This window comes from Syngnathus acus, chromosome 16, assembly GCF_901709675.1.
Source record: "Syngnathus acus chromosome 16, fSynAcu1.2, whole genome shotgun sequence".
Classification (NCBI taxonomy): domain Eukaryota; kingdom Metazoa; phylum Chordata; class Actinopteri; order Syngnathiformes; family Syngnathidae; genus Syngnathus; species Syngnathus acus.
Window position 1 is genome coordinate 8,412,270 of NC_051101.1, and position 21,811 is coordinate 8,434,080.

The following is a 21,811-nucleotide window of genomic DNA, read 5'->3' on the forward strand; positions in this document are numbered from 1 at the left end:
TTAGATCGTGAAGAGGACGAATAGACAAAGGCATGGTGAGGATGGGAGGAGGGAGGGGTCAGAGGGACTGGAGGGGGGTGGGGGGTGTTGTTGATTGTTCCTCATATTTCAAGAGTGGTCCTGCAGACAGATCCTCACAGCAGACCACACGGTCTTCTGGTAGCCAAAGAGGATTCCACTTTATCACTGACAAGCAGTTCTTTTGATCTTTTTGTGTCTTATCCTTATCTGACACTGTGTTTTTTGCACTATTTTTGTTCATCTCATTTAGAATAGTTTTATATGATTTTTGTTATATAAAGTTAAAATGTTATTTATTATTTTGTAGCCAAGTGAGGAACCTCAACACAACTGGAAGGTGACAAACGAAATTTTCAACTGAGGGAGCTTTTCACTTGATACTGGTGAACCGTGAGTTTTATATCAGATGATAATTGTTTGCATATATATGTATACTAGTATATATTATAGTAACATTTTATGTCAATTTAGTCTTACAGTAATGTTTGCAGAGTATATTATAAATGGTTTTTATAGTGAATTCTTTTGAAATTTAAAGGATGTTAAATTGATTAAATCTCAAAGTTATACTATAAACATGGCAACAACCTTTTTTTTCAAGTGAACTTCTTAGGTGAAATATAACACTGCCATATGTATTTCATGTTTGTTTATTTTATAATTTATTGACTATATTTCTGAATTTGTAGACTTGGGGATTCATACAGATGACTGTAACAGTTTATTTTACAGCGTATTCTACTCATAGCTAATTCTAGTGAAGCAAAGCTGAACTCGATCTAAAAAGTGAATGTTGTGCCGATTTTATTGGGTGGTTGCAAAATGGCGATCAACAAGTGTGAACTGTAATGAGCGTGCAGCCATGGCATTGTAGAGACATACACCCACTCCTATCCATGTCTTTTCTGCATCACTCCCTGTTGAGTTTTGACAATAATAATTTCTAATAATTTCTTTGTATGCAAATCCAGAAAGAAAGTAATTACAACACACTTAGAATTAACAGCAGTAAGCAGTTTCAAATAAATTTATTTTGGCTGATCGTATAACATTTGGACTGCATTAGTGGGGTACTAGTTAGCATGACAGGCTTACAGTTCTAATCTTACGTGTTCAAACCTTGACTCCGGCCTTCCTGTGCGGAGTTTGCATGTTCTCCTGCGTGCATGGGTTTTCTCTGGTACTCCGGCGTCTTGCCGTATTCCTGGATCTTCATTATTAATCCAGGGTAATAGGTACATTGTATTATGTTTCTTCTACATTCATCTGCCTCTTGTTTTCTATAATCAGGGTCATTTGCCTTTACCAAAAGCTGAGTACCCCTCCATGCTGAAGGATAGAGTCCCGATTAACCTGATGTCATCAGTCGTAGCCCCAGAAAAAAACCCTTCCAATGCTATGGGTGCAAAAGAGGTCAGTGAAGATGTTCAGCATGTCGTATTACGTGTGGTGTGCTCTACTGTAACACTGTCATTGTCAAAGTCAAAGTCAGCTTTATTGTCAATCCCTTCATACGTCAAGACACACAAAGAAACCGAAATTCCGTTTCCTCCATCCCACGGTGACGAGACATACAAGTAGGCGACGCAAAACAAAAACAAGTAGGCACAAACCATAAATAATAAATAATAAATAAAATAAAACGTTCATGAAGTGCTAAATATGATTATAGTGTGGAAAGTGAGAGAACAATAACATTTGTAAAAGTAACATTTGCCTAACTTCATTACATATTATATTGTACTCATCCCATCTAATTATGTTTTTTTATTGATCTGTTGTTTTATTGTGGTACCGAACTGCACCGAATTACATTGAGAGGTAGTTTTGATATTTTGGTTCCTTTACATGAGAGAACAAGTTGAACAGCGTGAACTGTGCAATGCAATGGCATTCTACACCAGTACGCATCTATCAGACTGTAGCAGCAATAATAAAGTCAGTCAAAAATAAGCTTTACCATCTTTGTAAATTATTTTATAATAAACCTTCTAATGCCGTATCATTATTCAAACTCATTCTGATACATAATGCTAGAAGTCAAGGAAGAAATAGAAAACTATGCTGATATGTCCAAACCACAATGGTAAATCATGAATATAACCTTCCAGGTGGAGCTGATCCTTGTGAAGGAGCAGAATGGAGTTCAGTTCACCTCCACCACCCTTGTAGCACCGACCACGACTCAGACCAGCCCCAGTGGTGAGGCGGAAAGGGAAACTTGGGGAAAGAAAATTGACTTCCTGCTATCAGTGATTGGATTTGCGGTGGATCTCGCCAACGTCTGGAGGTTTCCTTACCTCTGCTACAAAAATGGGGGAGGTGAGTTTAAAGCTGATGGACGAGTTTGGGAAGTTGGATGTAATGGGGGGAAAAAAGAGAGGAATGGGTAGTATGACAGAAAATCAACCTCCTCTATTAAAATAGTTGAGGTGGAAATGAAGGGTGACACTGTTTACATTTGTGGTTTTATTGAGAGAGATTTGACAAAGGTGAAATGAAGGTGGAAGTTTTACATGCTTGAATTAAGAATGTTTCCCGTTTTGTAAGGCTGTAAGTGTGTATCATCTCCTGTTTCTTTTCTCCAATTCTTTCAACCCTTTCAAGAGATCAAAATAAGGATAAAAAAGCAACCACAGCTGCTCTGAATAGATTAGCTCCAACAATTATGGTCACTAATTATGGCTGTTTAACATAGAGCTCTCATTAGGTTTAGAAGCTGTAGCCATCGTCAAGCTCACACCCCGTTCTGAAGGATGCTCAGTGCTACTAACATGCATTATTGACATGTCTGTTCAGGAAATAGAAATAAAACGTGTCTGTGTGTGTACAGGTGCTTTCTTGGTTCCATACCTGTTCTTTATGGTGATAGCGGGCATGCCTCTATTTTACATGGAGCTGGCTCTGGGACAGTACAACAGAGAGGGAGCCGCAGGGGTCTGGAAAATATGTCCCATATTTAAAGGTAAACACACATTAGCTACACCAGCACCCATTACGCAAGTATCTAAAGCTACTAATATTGAGTCTAATTTCTAAGGATAATGCTCGATTTTAACAGTCAAAATTATGAATTTAACAATATGAATCATACTGTGAGCCATTATACTATGCTACAATATTGCACTTTGCTCTTGTGATGATGCAAAACTTCTGTCTACAACAATCTGTTTCAATTGACTACTTTCTTTGATGGTACAAAAGGAATGTTGTTATTCTAGAGGGTTCTCGCTTTAGTCTCCACTTTAGGAGGTGAAATACATGCTCACACCCCGTTCTGAAGGATGCTCAGTGCTACTAACATGCATTATTGACATGTCTGTTCAGGAAATAGAAATAAAACGTGTCTGTGTGTATTGACTCCAAAGGCCCAATCCAATTTCTTCCTTTTAACCCTAAACCATTGTCTTGCCCCTCCCTTTAACTTTTCTTTGGAAAGATGAAGATAAAGGATTTAAAAAAAAAAAAAGAACAAAACTGAGAATTGGGAACGTAATAGACTAACGTCATCACTTGGAGCTGCATGCATGCAGCCTATTCTATAGTTGTTTAGCTTTTTAGCGAGCAATTTATTCTGCTGTTACAATCTATAGTTAGCATAAACGTTAACGTTAATGTTCGCATTTTATGGGAGCATATGGTTGACCTCCCCTAAGCAACATGATTCAATTAGCCAGCGAAATTATCAATATTAAAAACTACTCTTGTATCGGCGCTCAATTGTGTGGGTGTTACCCTAATGTCAGCATATATACTGTACATGTTTTGCCTGCGTGATCCACTTAATCCATCAAAGTCTGTCCATGTGTCCATGTACCTTCCCACTACACTGTCAACTTGTTGACTTCCCTTCAATACCTACATGTCCATGTGTGTCTGCTTGTCTACCCACTTGCCTGCCAGTTCTCCTTTTGTTCACTTGTCTTTGTCAAGCACGGACAGGCATTGTTTATCCTCCCAGAACATCAGGTTCGGATTGCAGTCAGATGGAAAACAAATGAAAATTAGGCTTTTAGACTGTTGTCTCGATCGTCTGGATGCTTTTGTCAAACAGTTGCTGACAATCTCTGCAGGTTTCTCTTCAAAACAATATTGATGAGCTAGGATGCAATTTGCTGGGATTATATATTTTTTGTATATAGGTACTACTAAATCTTTTTTCTACTTCATCTTTGTTTTTTCCCCTCATTTTGTTGTATTTATTGATCTATTTTTGTATTTCCATCCATCAATCTTATGTATACATAAGTACATATATATATATGATGATGGTCTGTCTCCATGCAAATATATTGACAGACCATCACCAAGACCATCTGTTGATTCTCAGCATGCCACCAGACACCCATCCTGTATCCAATAATGTCCTTGTCAACCTGAAGGTGGCTCATGGTTGTGTTTAAGCCCCTTGTGGGTGACAGGAGGGAGAGAGCGTGTGGATGTGTGTGTTTGTGTGTGTGTGTGTGTGTGTGTGTGTGTGTGTGTGTGTGTGTGTGTGTGTGTGTGTGTGTGTGTGTGTGTGTGTGTGTGTGTGTGTGTGTGTGTGTGTGTGTGTGTGTGTGTGCAAGCGTGGGCCTCCTGTCTGTGAACATGTGCTGTCCGTCTGGGTTCCACAGAAGACATTGATGTTCTAATCACACACTTCACACACTGTCATTCTCTGCCTCTCAGTGGGGGGATAACAGTAATTATTCAAATGCATACATACACATGCCCATATTGGCAGTAATTATTCTGATCATCAAGATGCCCCCCCCCCCCCCCAACTATTGCTTCCACAATTCTTTTGAATTCTAATTTGGCTTTGGTAATTTTTCACTTTTCAACATCACTGAAAATGAAAGCCAATAAATAACTTAAATATACAGTATTGTTGATTCTTGCCCTACGTTATATCAGGCAGTTGTTACATTCACAATGAATGAATGCACATACTACATATTTATTTTACTTTCAAATGTCATATTGTTTACTTTAAATGATGAATGACCGTTCTTGTGTCACAGGTGTTGGATTTACAGTGATCCTCATTTCCCTTTATGTTGGCTTCTACTATAATGTCATCATCTCTTGGGCTCTCTACTACCTCTTCTCCTCATTCACCAGCGAGCTCCCCTGGGTGCATTGCAACAACTCTTGGAATAGTCCAAACTGCTCTGACTGGGCTGACAACAGCACAATCAGTGACATTTATAAGGCCACACCAGCTCAAGAGTACTTTGAGTAAGTTGGCTATTTTAAAATGCAATTAACCCCTATTTCAAAGAGATTTGTTTAAAAGTGTGTTGAAAGAAGGAGTCTGGTCATAAATACTACTTAGGGGTCACTATAATCAGATGGCAGTGCACTAGTTCCAGTGAACCACCAGCAGACATGACTGCATTTATTGTCAGAACCTCTCTGGAATAATCTAAATCATCTGCATTAAGGTTCATTTTTATACCTTGATAAAGGTCTTATTATATCTCATAGAATTGATTGTGTATTATAGACACCCACCCAAAGGGTATACGTTCATTAAAATATCTCATATTGGTTTCACAGTTAGTCTTCAGGAATCGTTCACTTCCTAGATTTGTTTTAATTCTGATAATTTGGGATATTTCAACCGAAGCAGTGTACTCTTGATTTTCACCAGAATATTCTTTCCCATAGGCGAGGGGTGCTCCATATTCAGGACAGCAGCGGTATTGATGACCTGGGTCGCCCACGATGGCAGTTGACTTCCTGTCTCGGTGTGGTCATTATTTTGCTTTACTTCAGTCTGTGGAAGGGTGTCAAGACGTCCGGCAAGGTATGGAATTGAAACAGAATTTTGTGTTTGTGTGTGTGTACAGAAGGTTTAAAGATGTAACTGGGTGTTTTAAATTGAACTCGCTCCGATACAGTAGTTGAATTATTGTCTGGCCATCTTGGTGTCTATAAAGTGCATATTGTAACTACTTTTCTGAGTGTGCATGTGTGTATTTGTCTTCTGTGACCCTCTCAGGTTGTGTGGATCACAGCCACCATGCCCTATGTCGTCTTGACTGTGCTGCTCATCCGCGGAGTCACCCTGCCCGGAGCCACGGATGGCATTAAGGCTTACCTTTCTGTCGACTTCCTAAAACTCTGTGATGCCAAGGTGAGAGCCTAGTGGAAAACAGGAATCAGTAAGGATATTTGGGTGCAGAAAAAAAAAAGAACAGTGACTGCAAAATACAATGCATACATCTATTTTTATATAGTTAAGTTTTTTAAACTTTATTGGTAAATTTTCCTATACTAGTTCCTTATTGTGTTTCTATAAAAGTTGAAAAATTGTAATATAAGTTGTAGCATTTGTCCCTACTCAAATAATCAATTTCACAAATATCTTCCGAAAAAAATGTCAATGGTCCCATTCTCGGGGTCAGAAACTTCATGTGGCCATGACGGAGGGAAGGAGGGCGTGAAACAGTTAACGTAGTGGCGCTAATCATAACTTTGAAATTATTTCTTCTATTCAGAAAACCGGTGAATTAAATGAGGGTTTCATACAAACAACCATTTCAACCCAGCCGTTGTATTTACCTTACTCGAGATCATCAAGTATCTGCAACTAAATACTCAGATATGGAAAAAAAAAAGGGTGTGAAAAAGAGAGAGACATTGCAGGGAATTGGAGAATTAGATTAGATAGATGCATGGCTCTGTAATTTGCAAAATTACCCCTGTATTCACCAGCGTCTTTCATCTATTGCCGTTGAATGAGTTTCCTGCAATTATCCCTAATAATGGCCTTTTTTCCTCTCCTGTGTCTTTTGTTTGCCGCTTCACACAAGTGCACCTTTTCTGTCGGCCTCCCCCCCAGGTTTGGATCGATGCCGCCACGCAAATCTGTTTCTCACTGGGAGTTGGGTTTGGTGTGCTAATCGCCTTTTCCAGCTACAACAAATTCAGCAACAACTGCTACAGGTAAAGAGACTCGCACGTGGGAAGTTGCCTTGCACGCACGCACACACACACGCACACACACACAAACAAGGCACAAACACACAGACAAGGCAGCAGGTGAGTTACAATACCCTTTGCAGCTCCTTGAAACCTGCCATATATATTATTTCCACACAAACTGATACATTTCCAACAAAAACTTACTAAAGCTTTGTTTGTTTTTAATTGAGTGTATACATTATATTTTGTTTGTGTATAATGCTGGAGCATCTTTATTCATCGATATTGGAGATGCCAGCAATTTCTACTATTTAGGAATATACTGTATAATGCAGGTCTTCATTGGTCAGCTCTATCAACATGATGATTGTTAGGTTTTTTCGCTGACCGAACAAATTTCAAGAGAAGAGCAACAGCAAACAAACCACAAGTGAGACAGAATATTAAGTCTTTTCTCGCGAGGAGTGCAGTACAGATAGCTTCACAACAATCTCACTACACTAAATATCTGTATGCACTCCCGCTCTTTTTATTGGGATTTGCCCTACCCACAAATCGTGAGACAAAAGCCCCTAAAAGAGGAGGGGGAACGCATGTGGGCTTTGCCTCGTAAGGAAGAAATCACTAGGTGTTTACATACTGATAAGAACATGTGGGAAGAGGAATTTGAGTGGCCTGGATAGAGAAGAAAACCTTTGACCTCTAGTCAAAACATAGCAAGGGAAGCTTTACGACATTGTGTAGAATGGGACAAGCTAGGTTATTTATTACTGGATACATACATTCCGACATAATCTTACGATCAAGATAGTTTGGAAAACCCTGACAATGATGGTCACTTGTAGGTTCATCTGAGGTGCAAGACAGCAATGAGGCATGTTGTTTAACAAAGTGGTCTTTGTTAAAAAGGAACTGTCTCGGTAGATGTCTTCTTTTTGCTGAGTTGTCAGCTGGTCCTGTCTGACCCAGCTGTAACCTCTCTCCTGACCCAGCCGTAACTTTTCTCTTCTGTGGTACATCATAAAAACAGCAAGGCCAAACAGCAAGCATATATTGCAGTAATATTGCGGTAAAGCATTGATTAGAGAACGCATGATAACATATATATATATATACATTTTTCTAACAATTCCCTCCTCTTTATCATAAGTTCTCAGAGACCATCTTATCACCTAAAAGTGGCCACTTCAAAAAGATTTTCAGCCGTAGGATCACAAGTATGAGCACAAATAAGTTTACACCAAGAAAGGATAAACGTTGCGATATTATCATTCGGAAACACCCAGATCTGGGAAGAAGTCTGTAAACCCAAGTGCAAAAATTCCATCATCATCATCGTTATCATCAACATGCTGGCGTTCAGACATTAGGCATACCCCGGCCATCTTGTCTTCCATGGGCGATATTGCTGTAGTGATGAGACGATTAAACAGAGCACGGAGACATGGAATACAACAACAACCACACAAGGTGAGTATAGCAGTAATTGAGGACACAAGGGCTTTATACTTCCCAAAAGCAGTCATCCACTTGTTGTGCTCTTTCATCCTCGTTTTGAGGGATTGCAAGCTTGCAATCGCCTTCGTCAGGCTCCCATCAGGGGCGGTGTCGTTCTGGATGAAGGTGCAGCATTGTTCTCTGAACATTGCGCAGACCCTTCCTTTCTCAGACGACAACATAACAAGAGCATTGCGGTTCTGGATTGACATTAGGGAAGGCGTGGCTAGCTGTCCGTGCACTGCCTCAAGTCCCGCTTGTGTCCGTTTGCCCAATTTCTGCATGTTGCAATGGTTGTAATTTATCATGTCGACGTTTTTGTTCATCGTACACCACCAGCAAATGGAAGACTCCCATCCTGCTACAATTTGGTCAATTAATTCTTATTAATCAGTAACTCCTCTGGGGACTCTGATTGCATCAATTTCAGTCAGATCATCGTCGACTCTCAAATTTAAAGACATTTTGTTTGTTTGTTTTTCCAGCTTTTTCCCAGATCTTGGCATGTTGATACATATACAATTTAGCTTGACTACATTCTCTGAAAGCAATGGCTTCTTTTTTCTTTTTTCAATGGATATTACTATATAGAATGCTCTGTCACACATTTCACAATCAGTAGATGTGACAGATGTCACACAATCTTTGGTCAATGGCAACGATACAACATAAAGAATCGGTCGCAAATCCATACATATGACATATTCACTTTTTGTTTCTGTCTTTGCAGCTTGTTTTGCCATTAGCAATCAATTGTTTCGTTTTTCAGCAACTCTTATAGTTACCTGAAACAAATTATCCACATTCGTTTTAGATATAATCATCCCATTCTTTAACATCTACAGCGGTTGTTGACAAAGTACACATATAAACATCATATTTTCATTGCAGTCCAGATCCGACACAGCAGATCATCCTGCAAAAGTCAAATTGATCTTTTAAATTGCTACAATGCAGCATTGTTTTTTGGGAGTGATCAATATAAGTTGTTCACTCATCTCTCCCCTACTCATTATGACTTAGTTCCCACAAATACCATATTGCTGAAGTTAACAAAATGGCAACAAAGATAGCCACCTTACATGCAATAACGTCATTGTTCCATTTTCTTGTTCCCGGCATTTCTGAGGCTTCCTTTGGGTCACTTTTTCCGATTGAACGTTACCTCAAAAGAAATTACCCTTTTGTAATTTGCTAGGACCACCTCAACTGACCTTTCTGCTATTTTAATGGCAGTTGATGTAATTATCAATATTCAATGTGGCCCTTCCCCCTTGGAAGAACACCAGTGTTTCGTTTTCAATGCTCTTAATGAGAACGTGCTTTGTTCTTTTTGCCTTTAAAATATTAATTATAAATATAAAATGTAAATGCCAAATTTGAATCATCCTTAGTATCCCACTTGGTTTTGAAACATGGTAATCTATATTGTCGCCCAAACAATTTTTCATACGGGGTTAAACCCACAGTACTTGTAATATTTATGTACAGTTTGACCAGGTGTAAACATTTTGTCCATGATCTTCCACTTTTTTCCATGCACATTTTCACACTTTATACCAGTCCTGTCATGAGAATTAATTTCCGAAATCCCATATCTCGGTATTATTTCTTTACATAACGTTTTTTTTCCACTGTTAAGGCATTCAGTGTTTTTGTTGAAGCCAATTCAAACCATTTTGAGAATGCATCTATTATGACCAGGCATTATAACCCTGTGGATTGTGTTTAGCACATGTTAAACAAACTCCACAAAAATTTTGTTTTATAAATGTTTTGAATATGAATCAAATCCATATGTTGTATAAAGCTGAATGAACTGCCCCACTATCCCTCCTCTTGAGCCATGTGACACACACCATGGCTCAATATTGCTGCCCATTTATATAGGCTTTTTGTAGGATAGGTCAGTCTTCTGGTCATTTATAGATACCATTCTCCACTCTTGCCCCTCTTTTCGTCCATAATCGAATTTCAGTCTATGGACTTTGTCGCTGCACATCTTTAAAAACGTTTCAGTAATTTAATCTGCTTCTTGTGTGTACAAAATTTGAAGCGTCTTTTGCACTACAGCTATGCGGTTCCGTCCGCAAGCTTGTTACCTCTTGGCACCTTATCAGTCTCATGTGTGCCCTGCACACGTGCATATAGCTATTTTTCGTGGCAATTGGACTGCTTCCACAACTAGCTTAGTTGTAGTTCCTTGTAGTTTCCTTTCAATCATTCTCTCATTGTTTATCACAAGAATCTTAGCAATTTGAATGAAAATCAAAATGTATGTTTTATTTTACTCAATTGTATGATTTAGAGCAGTGGTTCCCAAACTTTTGCAGGCTGGCGCCCCCTTTGGCTCCCCAGTGAATTCCTAGCGCCCCCCCCAAGGCACATATGGAAACAAGTGTCTTGACCTGAATTAATTGATCGTCGATAAAAAAAAATTCTGTGCGGCTTGGCGGCCCGGTACCAAGTGACCCACGGACCGGTACCGGTCCGCGGCCCGGTGGTTGGGGACCACTGCCCTAACCAGCTCAACACAACACGGCGCGTTCTGGCGAGTCCCCAATTTCATGTTGACTTGAACTCAAGATGATGTTGACCGCCAGAGTGCGGTTTTTATTATAGATACAATTCTGAACATTACAAGCTTGAAATTATAAACCTGAGCTTTTGCTTTTGTAGTCTATGCTGTCGGATCTGACTGGGCCAGAGCGGCGTGTTGTGTACAAATCGACTGCCGCCCCTTTCTTCCTCGCCGCCCCCCCAGATCTTTCCACCGCCCCCAGGGGGGCGGTACCGCCCACTTTGGGAACCACTGATTTAGAGCATCCATATGTAGTAAAGTGTTGTATTACTACATATGATTTCATCTTCATTTAATTTGACACACCTTTCAAAATGCTTCTCAGTGTCCCAGTGCTCACATGCTTTGCGTGTGTAACTGGTTGTCTCAACCCGTGTTCCACATCCTAATCTTTTCTCCCTCAAGGTGTCAAACCAATTAAGATAAAAAGATAAAAACCAACAAAATAACCGCCAGTAAATTAATATAATAGTCAATTGTTGTTGTTTCTTAACTTTAACTAACTCAATCACTCTCTTATTCTCAAATGTAAAAACTTGTGTAGTCTTGACACAACCAATCGACTATTTCTTCTAAATTTAGCTTTGAAATGTTGTTATTTAATAATTTTGCTTCATCCAATTCCAGAAAGCAAGTTCTTTCCATCTCTCAAATTTTGTTTCATCAGGGCTAGGCATTAATGCAGTGTGGACCAGTTTCTGCCCACAAAAAATTGCTTGCCTTTCTTTTCTTCTTATTTTCACAAAATTGCTTTTGTTTTGCGGTGCAAATCAGATAGACTACAGTCTAGCAAATTCTTTTGTGCACCTACATTAGCCAATTTTAACACATAACACTGACAGCACACAGACAACACAAAAACAACAGAGACACAGCTCACAAACAATACCAACAAACAACGCTGCGCCAACGTCATCCTCTGTTTTGACGTTTTGGTTATACTCCTTTTCTCATCAGTGCCTATTATCCTTCATGCAAATATTGTCACATCTTTCTTAAGCATCACCCTGCTTCAAATATTCAAACATTCTCTGAGAAACTCGCACTTTCCCTGCGTCGCCCGCAGCCATAGCACCCCTCGTGCGAGGGGGGGCGCAGCATCAATGTTGATTGGTCACAGGCTGGCCATTTCCTGCAACAACCATGATGCCGGCCCACCGCCCACACGAGCATAGCAAAGGCCCACGCGCACAGCCCCGCCCCGCGACAACGCGCGAGCGCAGGCACGCTTATCAGTCTCACCCTCTCAAAGGGCAGGCCAGCTTTGCTGTTGCGCCCTTTGTCATGTTCACATTCGACATCTTTCAATGTCTTCTACACAACATTTGTTGTCATTTGTCCACACCCTCAGCTACGGCCCTCAAGCGAGGCCGCGCTGATGTCGTTTCATCATCTTCCTGCCTATGCAACAACAAGCTCTCTTTGGATTTTTCTTCACTTCCCTTATTCTTCAATTTTTCTTTCATAGAACACACATCTCACTCACACACACACTCATATACACACCCACTCATGAGGATCCTCTGCGCGCACACGCACACACACCAACACAAAAGGATGACGCACAACATACGTATAAGACCACATAGATCCCACTAAGAACACCTTTTTGCTCGTCTTACTTGTCAGATTTATTCTTTATTTTACTTCTAGAAGCTATTTGTAATTCTTTTCCATTTATTTAGCCAATTTTAACTTCAGTGTTTCTTTATCTTACTTTATCCCTTTAACACAAATATCTCCTGTATATTTAAGCTAATTTCTCTTTAATTTTGGCAGCCAGGTTCCCACTTCATTACATGGAAACCTGATTTGATTTGGTTTTGGCCTAATCATAACTGTCTTTGTTAATTTGTGCAGTCACGTGCCATGTGACCGTTTTCTCCGCAATTCCAGCATTCTATTGGAGGTTGCACAACTCCTCTCCCACGGCCTCTAAAGCCTCCTCTGTTAGACATTGCTCGCCCTCTCTGGCCTTTCTGTCCTCTGCCTGCATTTTGGTAAAAAGTGTCACTATCCTGGTCTACCAGAAAAGTGTCTTTTGAAGCTTTCATTTGTTTTCGTTTTTGTTTGTCTATTACTACTTTTTCCGCATGGAGGGCGTGATTTATGTATTTCTCCAAAGTTCCGGTGTTCATGCCCATATAATGTTTGATCACCCAGCCTTGTATTGCTGGTCTGGACCCTGCGTGGATGGCATTTTTTAATTGCTGTTGATAAGCACCTTGAGGCGCATTATCTTCCACCAGTCCACTGTGTGTTTTAAACACTTTTGTCATGCGCACTCGATACTCAACAAAGGTTTCATTATCATTTTGCTTTGTTCTCCCTATTTCTGTATAATTTGCTCTGATTTCCTTTGACCAATCCATTTCTAGCGGGCTTTTCTGCCTAGTGGCCCTGTCCATCAACCCATAAGGAGGAGGTGATTCCTCAATTTTGCGTGTGTCATGTATTTGCGGATACAACTTCGCTATGATCTTTAGTTTTGAATTTGTAGCATGTGTTTTCTCTTCCCGCTCTTGTACTTCTTCTAGTTCTCCCTCAAATTTATATTTTTTAACCCATTTATCGAAATCTTTTTTAAGTCGGTCGGGATCCTGCCTTTCAATTATTTTCCAATCTTTGCATTGTAGTTCATGTCGGGGTAGGGACTTTCGCTTACTATCTAAATTTCCCATGGTTTATTTTTCTAAATTTTGGAGTTGGTAGTTTGAATGGCACCTACAGTGTCCTAAAACCAACTTTATTCACAGGACAGTGGTTAAAAGTTCGATGTGTGGTAAGTCTCCTTTCACCTCCCCGAAGGGAGCGGAGAGTTTTTGCCTCTGCACCCACACAAAGCCACTGTTTACAATCCTGTGTGTTTATATAGAGGAGCGCTCAAATGAGATCACTCTCAGTCAAACTGTACACAAGCATACCACGCGCGATTTTTAATAACAGAGGAGTCCGCACTCCCGCTGCGGAATTTAACTAACGTAAAAGTTAGGGGGCTCCACACCGCCCCTGCGGAATTTAACTGTTTCTAATTGCACTTGATAGGGTCTAGAATTCTCAAGGTCTTTAAGTGACTTCTTGTCACTGCTCGTTTTAAGTGACCTCTTGTCACAGCTCATTCATTTAGGTGACCTCTTGTCACTGCTCATTCATTCCTTTTTAGTAGAATTAATATTCCTACTCACGGTCTGCTGATTCTCCTCCTCGGAAGATCTCGTCAACCCTCCCGGTGTCCAGCCGGACTGATCGAGACAGTCCCGTCAAAGGGCTTTTGTTTACCTCGGCCGAGGATTTTCGCCTGCGTCGAAGAGTCCGCTGGAACCGCCAGGTGTGTCGAGATCCCGGAACGAGCCCCCAATTTCTGTTAGGTTTTTTTCGCTGACCGAACAAATTTCAAGAGAAGAGCAACAGCAAACAAACCACAAGTGAGACAGAATATTAAGTCTTTTCTCGCGAGGAGTGCAGTACAGATAGCTTCACAACAATCTCACTACACTAAATATCTGTATGCACTCCCGCTCTTTTTATTGGGATTTGCCCTACCCACAAATCGTGAGACAAAAGCCCCTAAAAGAGGAGGGGGAACGCATGTGGGCTTTGCCTCGTAAGGAAGAAATCACTAGGTGTTTACATACTGATAAGAACATGTGGGAAGAGGAATTTGAGTGGCCTGGATAGAGAAGAAAACCTTTGACCTCTAGTCAAAACATAGCAAGGGATGCTTTACGACATTGTGTAGAATGGGACAAGCTAGGTTATTTATTACTGGATACATACATTCCGACATAATCTTACGATCAAGATAGTTTGGAAAACCCTGACAATGATGGTCACTTGTAGGTTCATCTGAGGTGCAAGACAGCAATGAGGCATGTTGTTTAACAAAGTGGTCTTTGTTAAAAAGGAACTGTCTCGGTAGATGTCTTCTTTTTGCTGAGTTGTCAGCTGGTCCTGTCTGACCCAGCTGTAACCTCTCTCCTGACCCAGCCGTAACTTTTCTCTTCTGTGGTACATCATAAAAACAGCAAGGCCAAACAGCAAGCATATATTGCAGTAATATTGCGGTAAAGCATTGATTAGAGAACGCATGATAACATATATATATATATACATTTTTCTAACAATGATGACGGACTAATTATGTTGTATTATGTTAGTTAGTATTAACTCATTCTGCATTCTTTCTTTCCATATTCAATCTTCATCTGATTTGGTTTGAATGATGCAGGGACGCCATCATCACGAGCTCCATTAACTCTTTGACCAGCTTCTTCTCTGGCTTTGTTGTCTTCTCCTTCCTTGGCTACATGTCATACAAGCACAATGTGGCACTGGAAAAGGTTGCAAGAGACGGTATGCTGCTATTTTTATGACACACAAAAATAACAGTTTGGGTTGAGTGAGAATATTTACAATTTGTTTTAAAGCATTTGTTTTTCATGCATTTTCGTCATTTATAAAGTTTTCAATGTAATGCTTATTGCTAACAGATGATTCAGAACCACTACATATTGTGCATCTACGTAAGTAGAAGAAACACACTGGGGTTCAGAAATGTAAATAAACAAACTAAAAAAAAAAACTTCAGTTCCTGATCTGTAGAAATTGATTAGATTACTCGTAGATGAGCCATTGAACTTGAGACACGTCAATCAAATATTAGCTGTTTTTTTGTAACAATCAAAATGTCAGTGAAACACCAAACAGACAGGTCTCTGCAATTAGCATATAAAAAAATCACTGTGAAGTTATGATGTTTTACAACACTATCATAGGTAAAAGGTCGGTACAGTATTGGACTGAGACAGCAGCTTTTAAAAGCACCAGTGTTGAAAACAACTGCATGATTATGTTAATTCTAAATTGTCTGTCCACTTCCTGTCAAAACATCATAAATCCTCCCGTTGATAGTTTTACTGAGGTAAGGGCCATTTGGTTATCCGTCTGAATTTAATTCAAGTTACAGTCTTTGGCTGCCACTATGTCAACAGCATATTGGAGCTGTCTGTGGTGCTGAACCCGCAGAGCACGATTTCTACTGTATGTGTGTAATACGTACCACCATGGTTCCGTGATAAGCTTTGATATCATTTAACCTCTTGAAAGAGTATTAAGGTTCAGAGTTACCAAACAATTCTACACAAAAAATTAATGCTGGCTGCAATATATACTAAACAGTGAGCATAAATCATGCACAATGTAATGGAATCAAATACAATGTTTTACAAATTCTGCCTTTACAAACACAATTATGGCCTGTGTTGACAGACATTATCAAGAGGTATTGATTTAAAAAATCTTGTTTTGCAGGGTTTGCTTCCAATTCTTTCTTTTTTTGTTACAAGAAAAGCAAGATATTATGCTGGTAGACCACAAAATAAGATGTAGTGAATTTTTACACCACATCATATTTTTTAAACAGCTCTTGTACTGGACTTGATGATTTATTCAATTTTTGGTGTTTAGGGGCTGGATTGGTGTTTGTTATTTACCCAGAAGCCATTGCCACTTTACCTGGGTCATCGGTGTGGGCAGTCATTTTCTTCATCATGCTCTTGACACTAGGCATCGACAGTGCCGTGAGTATGCAGTCACCTTCTTTTACAACTACACTGGACACGTGGGTCAGGGATGGAGGACGATGCCCACCTCTGCAAATATCTAATGTTAAAATAATTATATATCGTGTTATTCTGCTATTGTCCTGTTTTTCTCTATTCTTTCTGCCTGTGCCCTCTTAAACCTTGGTCTGTTCAACCGCATAAACTCCCCTGTTGAACATAAAAATTGATCCATCAGAAAAAGGCATTTGCCAATCTGTGTAACCAAGGACAAGTTAACATCATTATAGAATGTCTTTTAATGTGCGGTGTTTTGGATGTGCATTTGAGCAGCTGTGTAAAAGACAGTTTTAGTGTTTATTCTCTTCTTTTGTTGTACTTTTTAGATGGGTGGAATGGAGTCTGTCATTACTGGTCTGATTGATGAATTCAAATGCCTCCATAAGCACAGAGAACTGTTCACCCTCTTCATTGTGTCCGCCACTTTCCTCATCTCTCTTTTCTGCGTTACAAATGCAAGTATCATGCAGAGACTGCTACTCAGGGGGTGTGGTACTACTACCACTAATATTTTCTGGAATTGTTATAATCTAATGAAATGTGAAGTTTGGTTATGTAATCGAGATCTTCAATCTGCATGCTATATCACTCGTTTCAGTATGACTACTTTATCTCTGTTTCTCTCTGTCAATCTAGGGTGGGATGTATGTGTTTACTCTATTGGACCACTTTGCCGCAGGGACATCCATTCTGTTTGGAGTGCTTATTGAAGCTATCGGTATTGCATGGTTTTACGGTAAGAGAAAGTGAGAAACTGAGAAATAGAATGATAGGAGAAGAAAAGATCATTCATGTTGTCGTGGCGGGCAATGCCAATGTTTTATTAGGGCTCTGATGAAAAATCTGTCTGTATAGACGTGCTGTGACTCAATGTAACCCAGTTCTATTAGACCTAAGTGTAAAGAAACAAAAATGTCAACACACACTAATGGTTTTCACCACTTTAGTCTCTGGCCACCTCATTGTGCCTCCTGCTTGAGGCATAATCTGTCTATTAAATGATCATTATCATGTCATCATGTTGTGACTGCCATTGTAAGGCTCCAGGAAATGGCAATCAATAGTGGCTCTCTCGATTTTGAATATGCCACTCCAAACAAGTAGAAAAGATAAAGAGCAAAGTTGTTGCAAACAACTACTGTGGCCATTTACTGGAACATAAAAGCAGAAAACCTTCGTCGCTTTCATGATGAAAAGAAATTCTGAAATTTTAAACAACAAATGACAAAATACAGTAACAATAATCTCACTAGAAGTAATTCTTGTTTTTAAAAAAAAAAAAAAAAAAGTCGATTAAATGAAAAAAGATATGAAGGAAAATTTGTCCTGGTTATTCAGTTATTATTTGCTAATTTATTTGCTGTTATGCAAGTATTAAATTAGAGTTCTGTACATAAATACCCTTGTTTTGGTTCTGCACGACACTTGACTTCTGCCTGTGTTAATTTGTGTTACTCAGCAGTGCTGGTACAGATTAGGTAACTGCATGTGGGATGCAGGAAATTCCCATTTGTCATAATCTACTCAGATGGCTGATAAGTGAAATGACCTCAATCCAATTTTAGTACTCAATTTTACCAGGTCATCCATATTGTTACATGTAGTTTAGTTTCAGTTGTATACTACACATCTACAATATGTTGTCGTTCTTGTGACTACGTGAAATAGCGTGCAGGGTTTTCTAAAGTGAGCAATAAATTCTCAACTTTATTTTAATTGAATTTGCATTCTCTCATCCATTATTAATTAATACATGCCACTATATACGTATGCAGTGAACACTGTTTGTGTCTGATTGATTGAAAATTTTAAACAGCAGCATGCAAAAATTATTATAAACAAAATCTGAAGGTCAGAAAAAAAAGACAGACTTGAACTTCTATCTTGGGTTTGGTGGGGTTCAACCTTGGCAGGCCTGATAAATCAAGCCCGAGGCTTCGGTGAGCCTCTTTTTTCCTCCCCCCTTTCCTCATAGCTTTGACAAGAACCTTTCAACCCTGGCCACTGTGGTCTTTCGTTCTTGTGTCCATCTCAATAAAAACCTCAGCAGCAAGAGATGCCTTCTGGGAAAGAAAGCTCTGGAAAGTGAACTGTTGTTGTATCATTTATAACTTGCGATTGTATTTTTGAAACAATTCAGAAATTTACCCCAAAAGATACACTTTGAGACACTTTATTAAAATTTGAATTTAGGAGGATTTCTTACAAAGTAAAGCACTGCATTTAGTGGACAACTGAAGATATTGTAAGTCATACTGTGTACGTATTAAGGATGAAGTGAAGAGGGGTAGTGAAGTTGTACATGTACACGGTGCTGGCAAAGTCCAAGTACACTGCTTATACTTTTTCCTACCAAATTGTTATGAGAACATGTTGAATCCACACTCACACACATACATAAGGTAACGGAATTGTTCCTGTTAGTCAGTGCTAGACTGTGTTTTTTAATTTGTCCCAGACTGAGTTATTGGATAAATTCTGAGTGTCTGCTTGTGTTCCAGGTGTGGACCGATTCAGTGATGACATTGAGGAAATGATTGGTCACAGGCCAGGCAGATACTGGAGGCTGTGCTGGAAATTTGTCAGCCCTTGCTTTCTACTGGTGAGTAACTCGTACCAGTGTTATAGGCCACTGTTAGATTTATTGTTTTTTATTGATTTATTGACCTTTTTCGCAGGAGTTTTTTTTTTTTACCATAAAATAACAAAAAATATGACATACAAATTGGAGCATTCACAGTCAAATTCACATTTACGGCCGGTTTAGCACAGGGGTCAATGCAAAACTGAGAACTACCTTCTTTGGTATTGATTAATAATGCAAAAGTGATCGTCAACTGGTGGTTTGTGGCTCTCTAGTGGTCCGTGGCAGTATTGCAGGTGGTCCGCAAAATTGGAAATGGAAAATAATTGTAAAATTTCTAAAAAATAAAATTGAATCATTATTTTGACTTGATGTATTTTATAGCTAATTTTGTGAATCATTTGCCCATCCAAATTATGTCAAATGTAGCAGAGATTCCAAAAACAGACATGCAGATGCAAATGAATGTCCTGTATAGGTCTATCCTCCTTCGGTGCAAAATAAAATAATATTTCGCCAAAGCAGTGGTCCTCGAGTTGCTTCTTGGTTAAAATGATGGTCCCATGGACAAAATCAATTGAAAACCCCTGGTTTAGCATATTCGATTAACATACTAGCTTGTATATCTTTGGGAATGTGATTGGATCTGATGAAGTGATGATTTCTTCCGCCCAATTCTTCTTAGTTTATGGTGGTAGTGAGCTTTGCAACATTCAACGCCCCCAACTATGGCACGTACACGTTTCCTCCCTGGGCTAATGTGCTTGGATGGTGCCTGGCCATCTCATCGATGTCCATGGTGCCCCTTTACGCCATCTACAAACTTTGTAGCCTACCTGGAAAGTTTTGTAATGTAAGGCTGAGCCACTTTGTCACTCTCATGTTTCAGTAGTGTTGGCAGAATATAATTACACTTGGCTTTATTTTTTTACTTAACGTCATCCACCTTTCTACTGGTGCAGAGACTGGCTTATGCCATCACCCCAGAGACAGAACACCATTTGGTAGACAATGGCGAAGTTCGTCAGTTCACAGTACGTATGGATTTGTTCATGTTACAATACATTTTCATCATCAAAAGTATTACAATTAACTAATTGATCTTTTGACTATTGTTGGTTTGTGTAATGTATTGCCTTGTTTTGTTCTCCCATAGCTTCATCACTGGCTGGTTGTCTGAATGCTGAAGTGAAAATGTATATGAAGGAAGGGTGGATGAATGCATGCACAGCAAAGGTCTGAAATATGACAAAGAGGTGAGAGGAGGACTCAAAAGCAAGAGAAATTTAAAAGTGCCAGAAAAAAAACTTGTAAGAAATTATAGTGTGATTTTAATTTCAACTGTGCATGTGTAAAGCTGTGCGTAAACCCATTTTGGTTTGACATCAGTGAACTGGAAACTGGTACTGTGGTGTTCAACTTGCATCTTCTCTGAATACAGTAGTCTTCAAAAAGATGCTGTCTAACTTTGGCATGTTGGTCATCTTCATTTTGCATGTAATAAATTAACTTTGTAGATCTAGAGGAGCAGACAAAGCATCATAACAGGACAGAGAAGACTACTAATATTGCTGTTATAGATATTTTCAGTAGCATGCATGATGAAATCAACATGGATGTGATACAGTGTACTATAATTTGATTTCTTGAGGAGTCTAATTAGATTTTATGTTAAATGATCTCAGTAATGATGATGGAATTGCAAATATTTATTTACTATTTAGGGTTGTAACATACCAAATGTTGATTACAACTTTCTGAAATGTTTACAAGCCTATTTATTCGAATGACGTACTGTCTTATTTTAATGACTGTTAAAACTGTTCATTTCAAATATTTCACAAAATGTATACATTAAATGGTCTTATAGGAAATAAATATTAGAAATTATTCAGATGAAACAATCCCAACAAGACTTTCTAAAACTCAATGCTCAGATAAAATTAACATGCCTTTGATAGCAGTTTGAAAATATTAAAACTACAGAATAAAATATCATCAATATAAAAAAGTAGATAACATAATAATGAGAATAAAATGAAAATATATACATAAAATATTATCAGAATAGAATTGCAATATTGTGAAGAAAAAAAGCTGTTTTACAATTATTAAGTTGTAATATAATTCCAATTTAGTATGTTTGGCACATCAACACTATCATCAGTCGGGTGTTTGATAGTATTTTGTCCTTAGAGAGAATGAACTGAAAATGGTTCATTTATGGGTTAGCCACAATAGAAGTCATAACTTGACTGTAATGTCATTATAATAAAAATATAAATAATGTGGCATGAAATGTTATGTGCATTAGCACTCAAAATAACACATGTAGTATCCAGACTGTTAATTTAAACAACCAAAGACTCTGAAAACATTAGATTTAACCATCACTGAGCTACCATATTATTGGTTACTTGTTCATGTTTATATATTCCATCCCTAATATGATAGTTTGTTTCAATGAAAAGCTTTAATTTTAGTCATCGAATAGCACTCTTAAGACTGTTTAAAGGCTGCTCTTTGCTGATTAGGTAAATGGGTGGTGTGAAATGTAAATTAAATTATATATTGATAGCCTATGTAGCCTAT

At 38.9% G+C, this 21,811-nt stretch overlaps 1 protein-coding gene across 1 annotated transcript; it reads left to right on the plus strand.

The window, feature by feature from the left end:
- Positions 1-109: 109 nt before the first annotated feature.
- Positions 110-21,745, plus strand: slc6a3 (solute carrier family 6 member 3). Its single transcript, XM_037274106.1, has 16 exons — positions 110-411; positions 1,312-1,434; positions 2,133-2,343; positions 2,855-2,986; positions 5,028-5,244; positions 5,677-5,815; positions 6,011-6,145; positions 6,854-6,957; positions 15,243-15,367; positions 16,481-16,593; positions 16,962-17,090; positions 17,272-17,371; positions 19,137-19,237; positions 19,905-20,072; positions 20,182-20,253; positions 20,376-21,745. The coding sequence occupies exons 2-16, from the start codon at positions 1,348-1,350 to the stop codon at positions 20,397-20,399; spliced, it is 1,857 nt and encodes a 618-aa protein (XP_037130001.1). The 5' UTR covers positions 110-411; positions 1,312-1,347; the 3' UTR covers positions 20,400-21,745.
- The last annotated feature ends 66 nt before the right edge of the window (positions 21,746-21,811 follow it).

Bases quoted from the DNA above. Each gene is read 5' to 3' on its own strand.
- slc6a3 (XM_037274106.1), top strand. From the start codon at position 1,348: ATGCTGAAGGATAGAGTCCCGATTAACCTGATGTCATCAGTCGTAGCC. The intron at 5,245-5,676 runs GTAAGTTGGCTA...TCTTTCCCATAG, and splicing joins CCAGCTCAAGAGTACTTTGA to GCGAGGGGTGCTCCATATTC. The intron at 15,368-16,480 runs GTATGCTGCTAT...TTTGGTGTTTAG, and splicing joins GGAAAAGGTTGCAAGAGACG to GGGCTGGATTGGTGTTTGTT.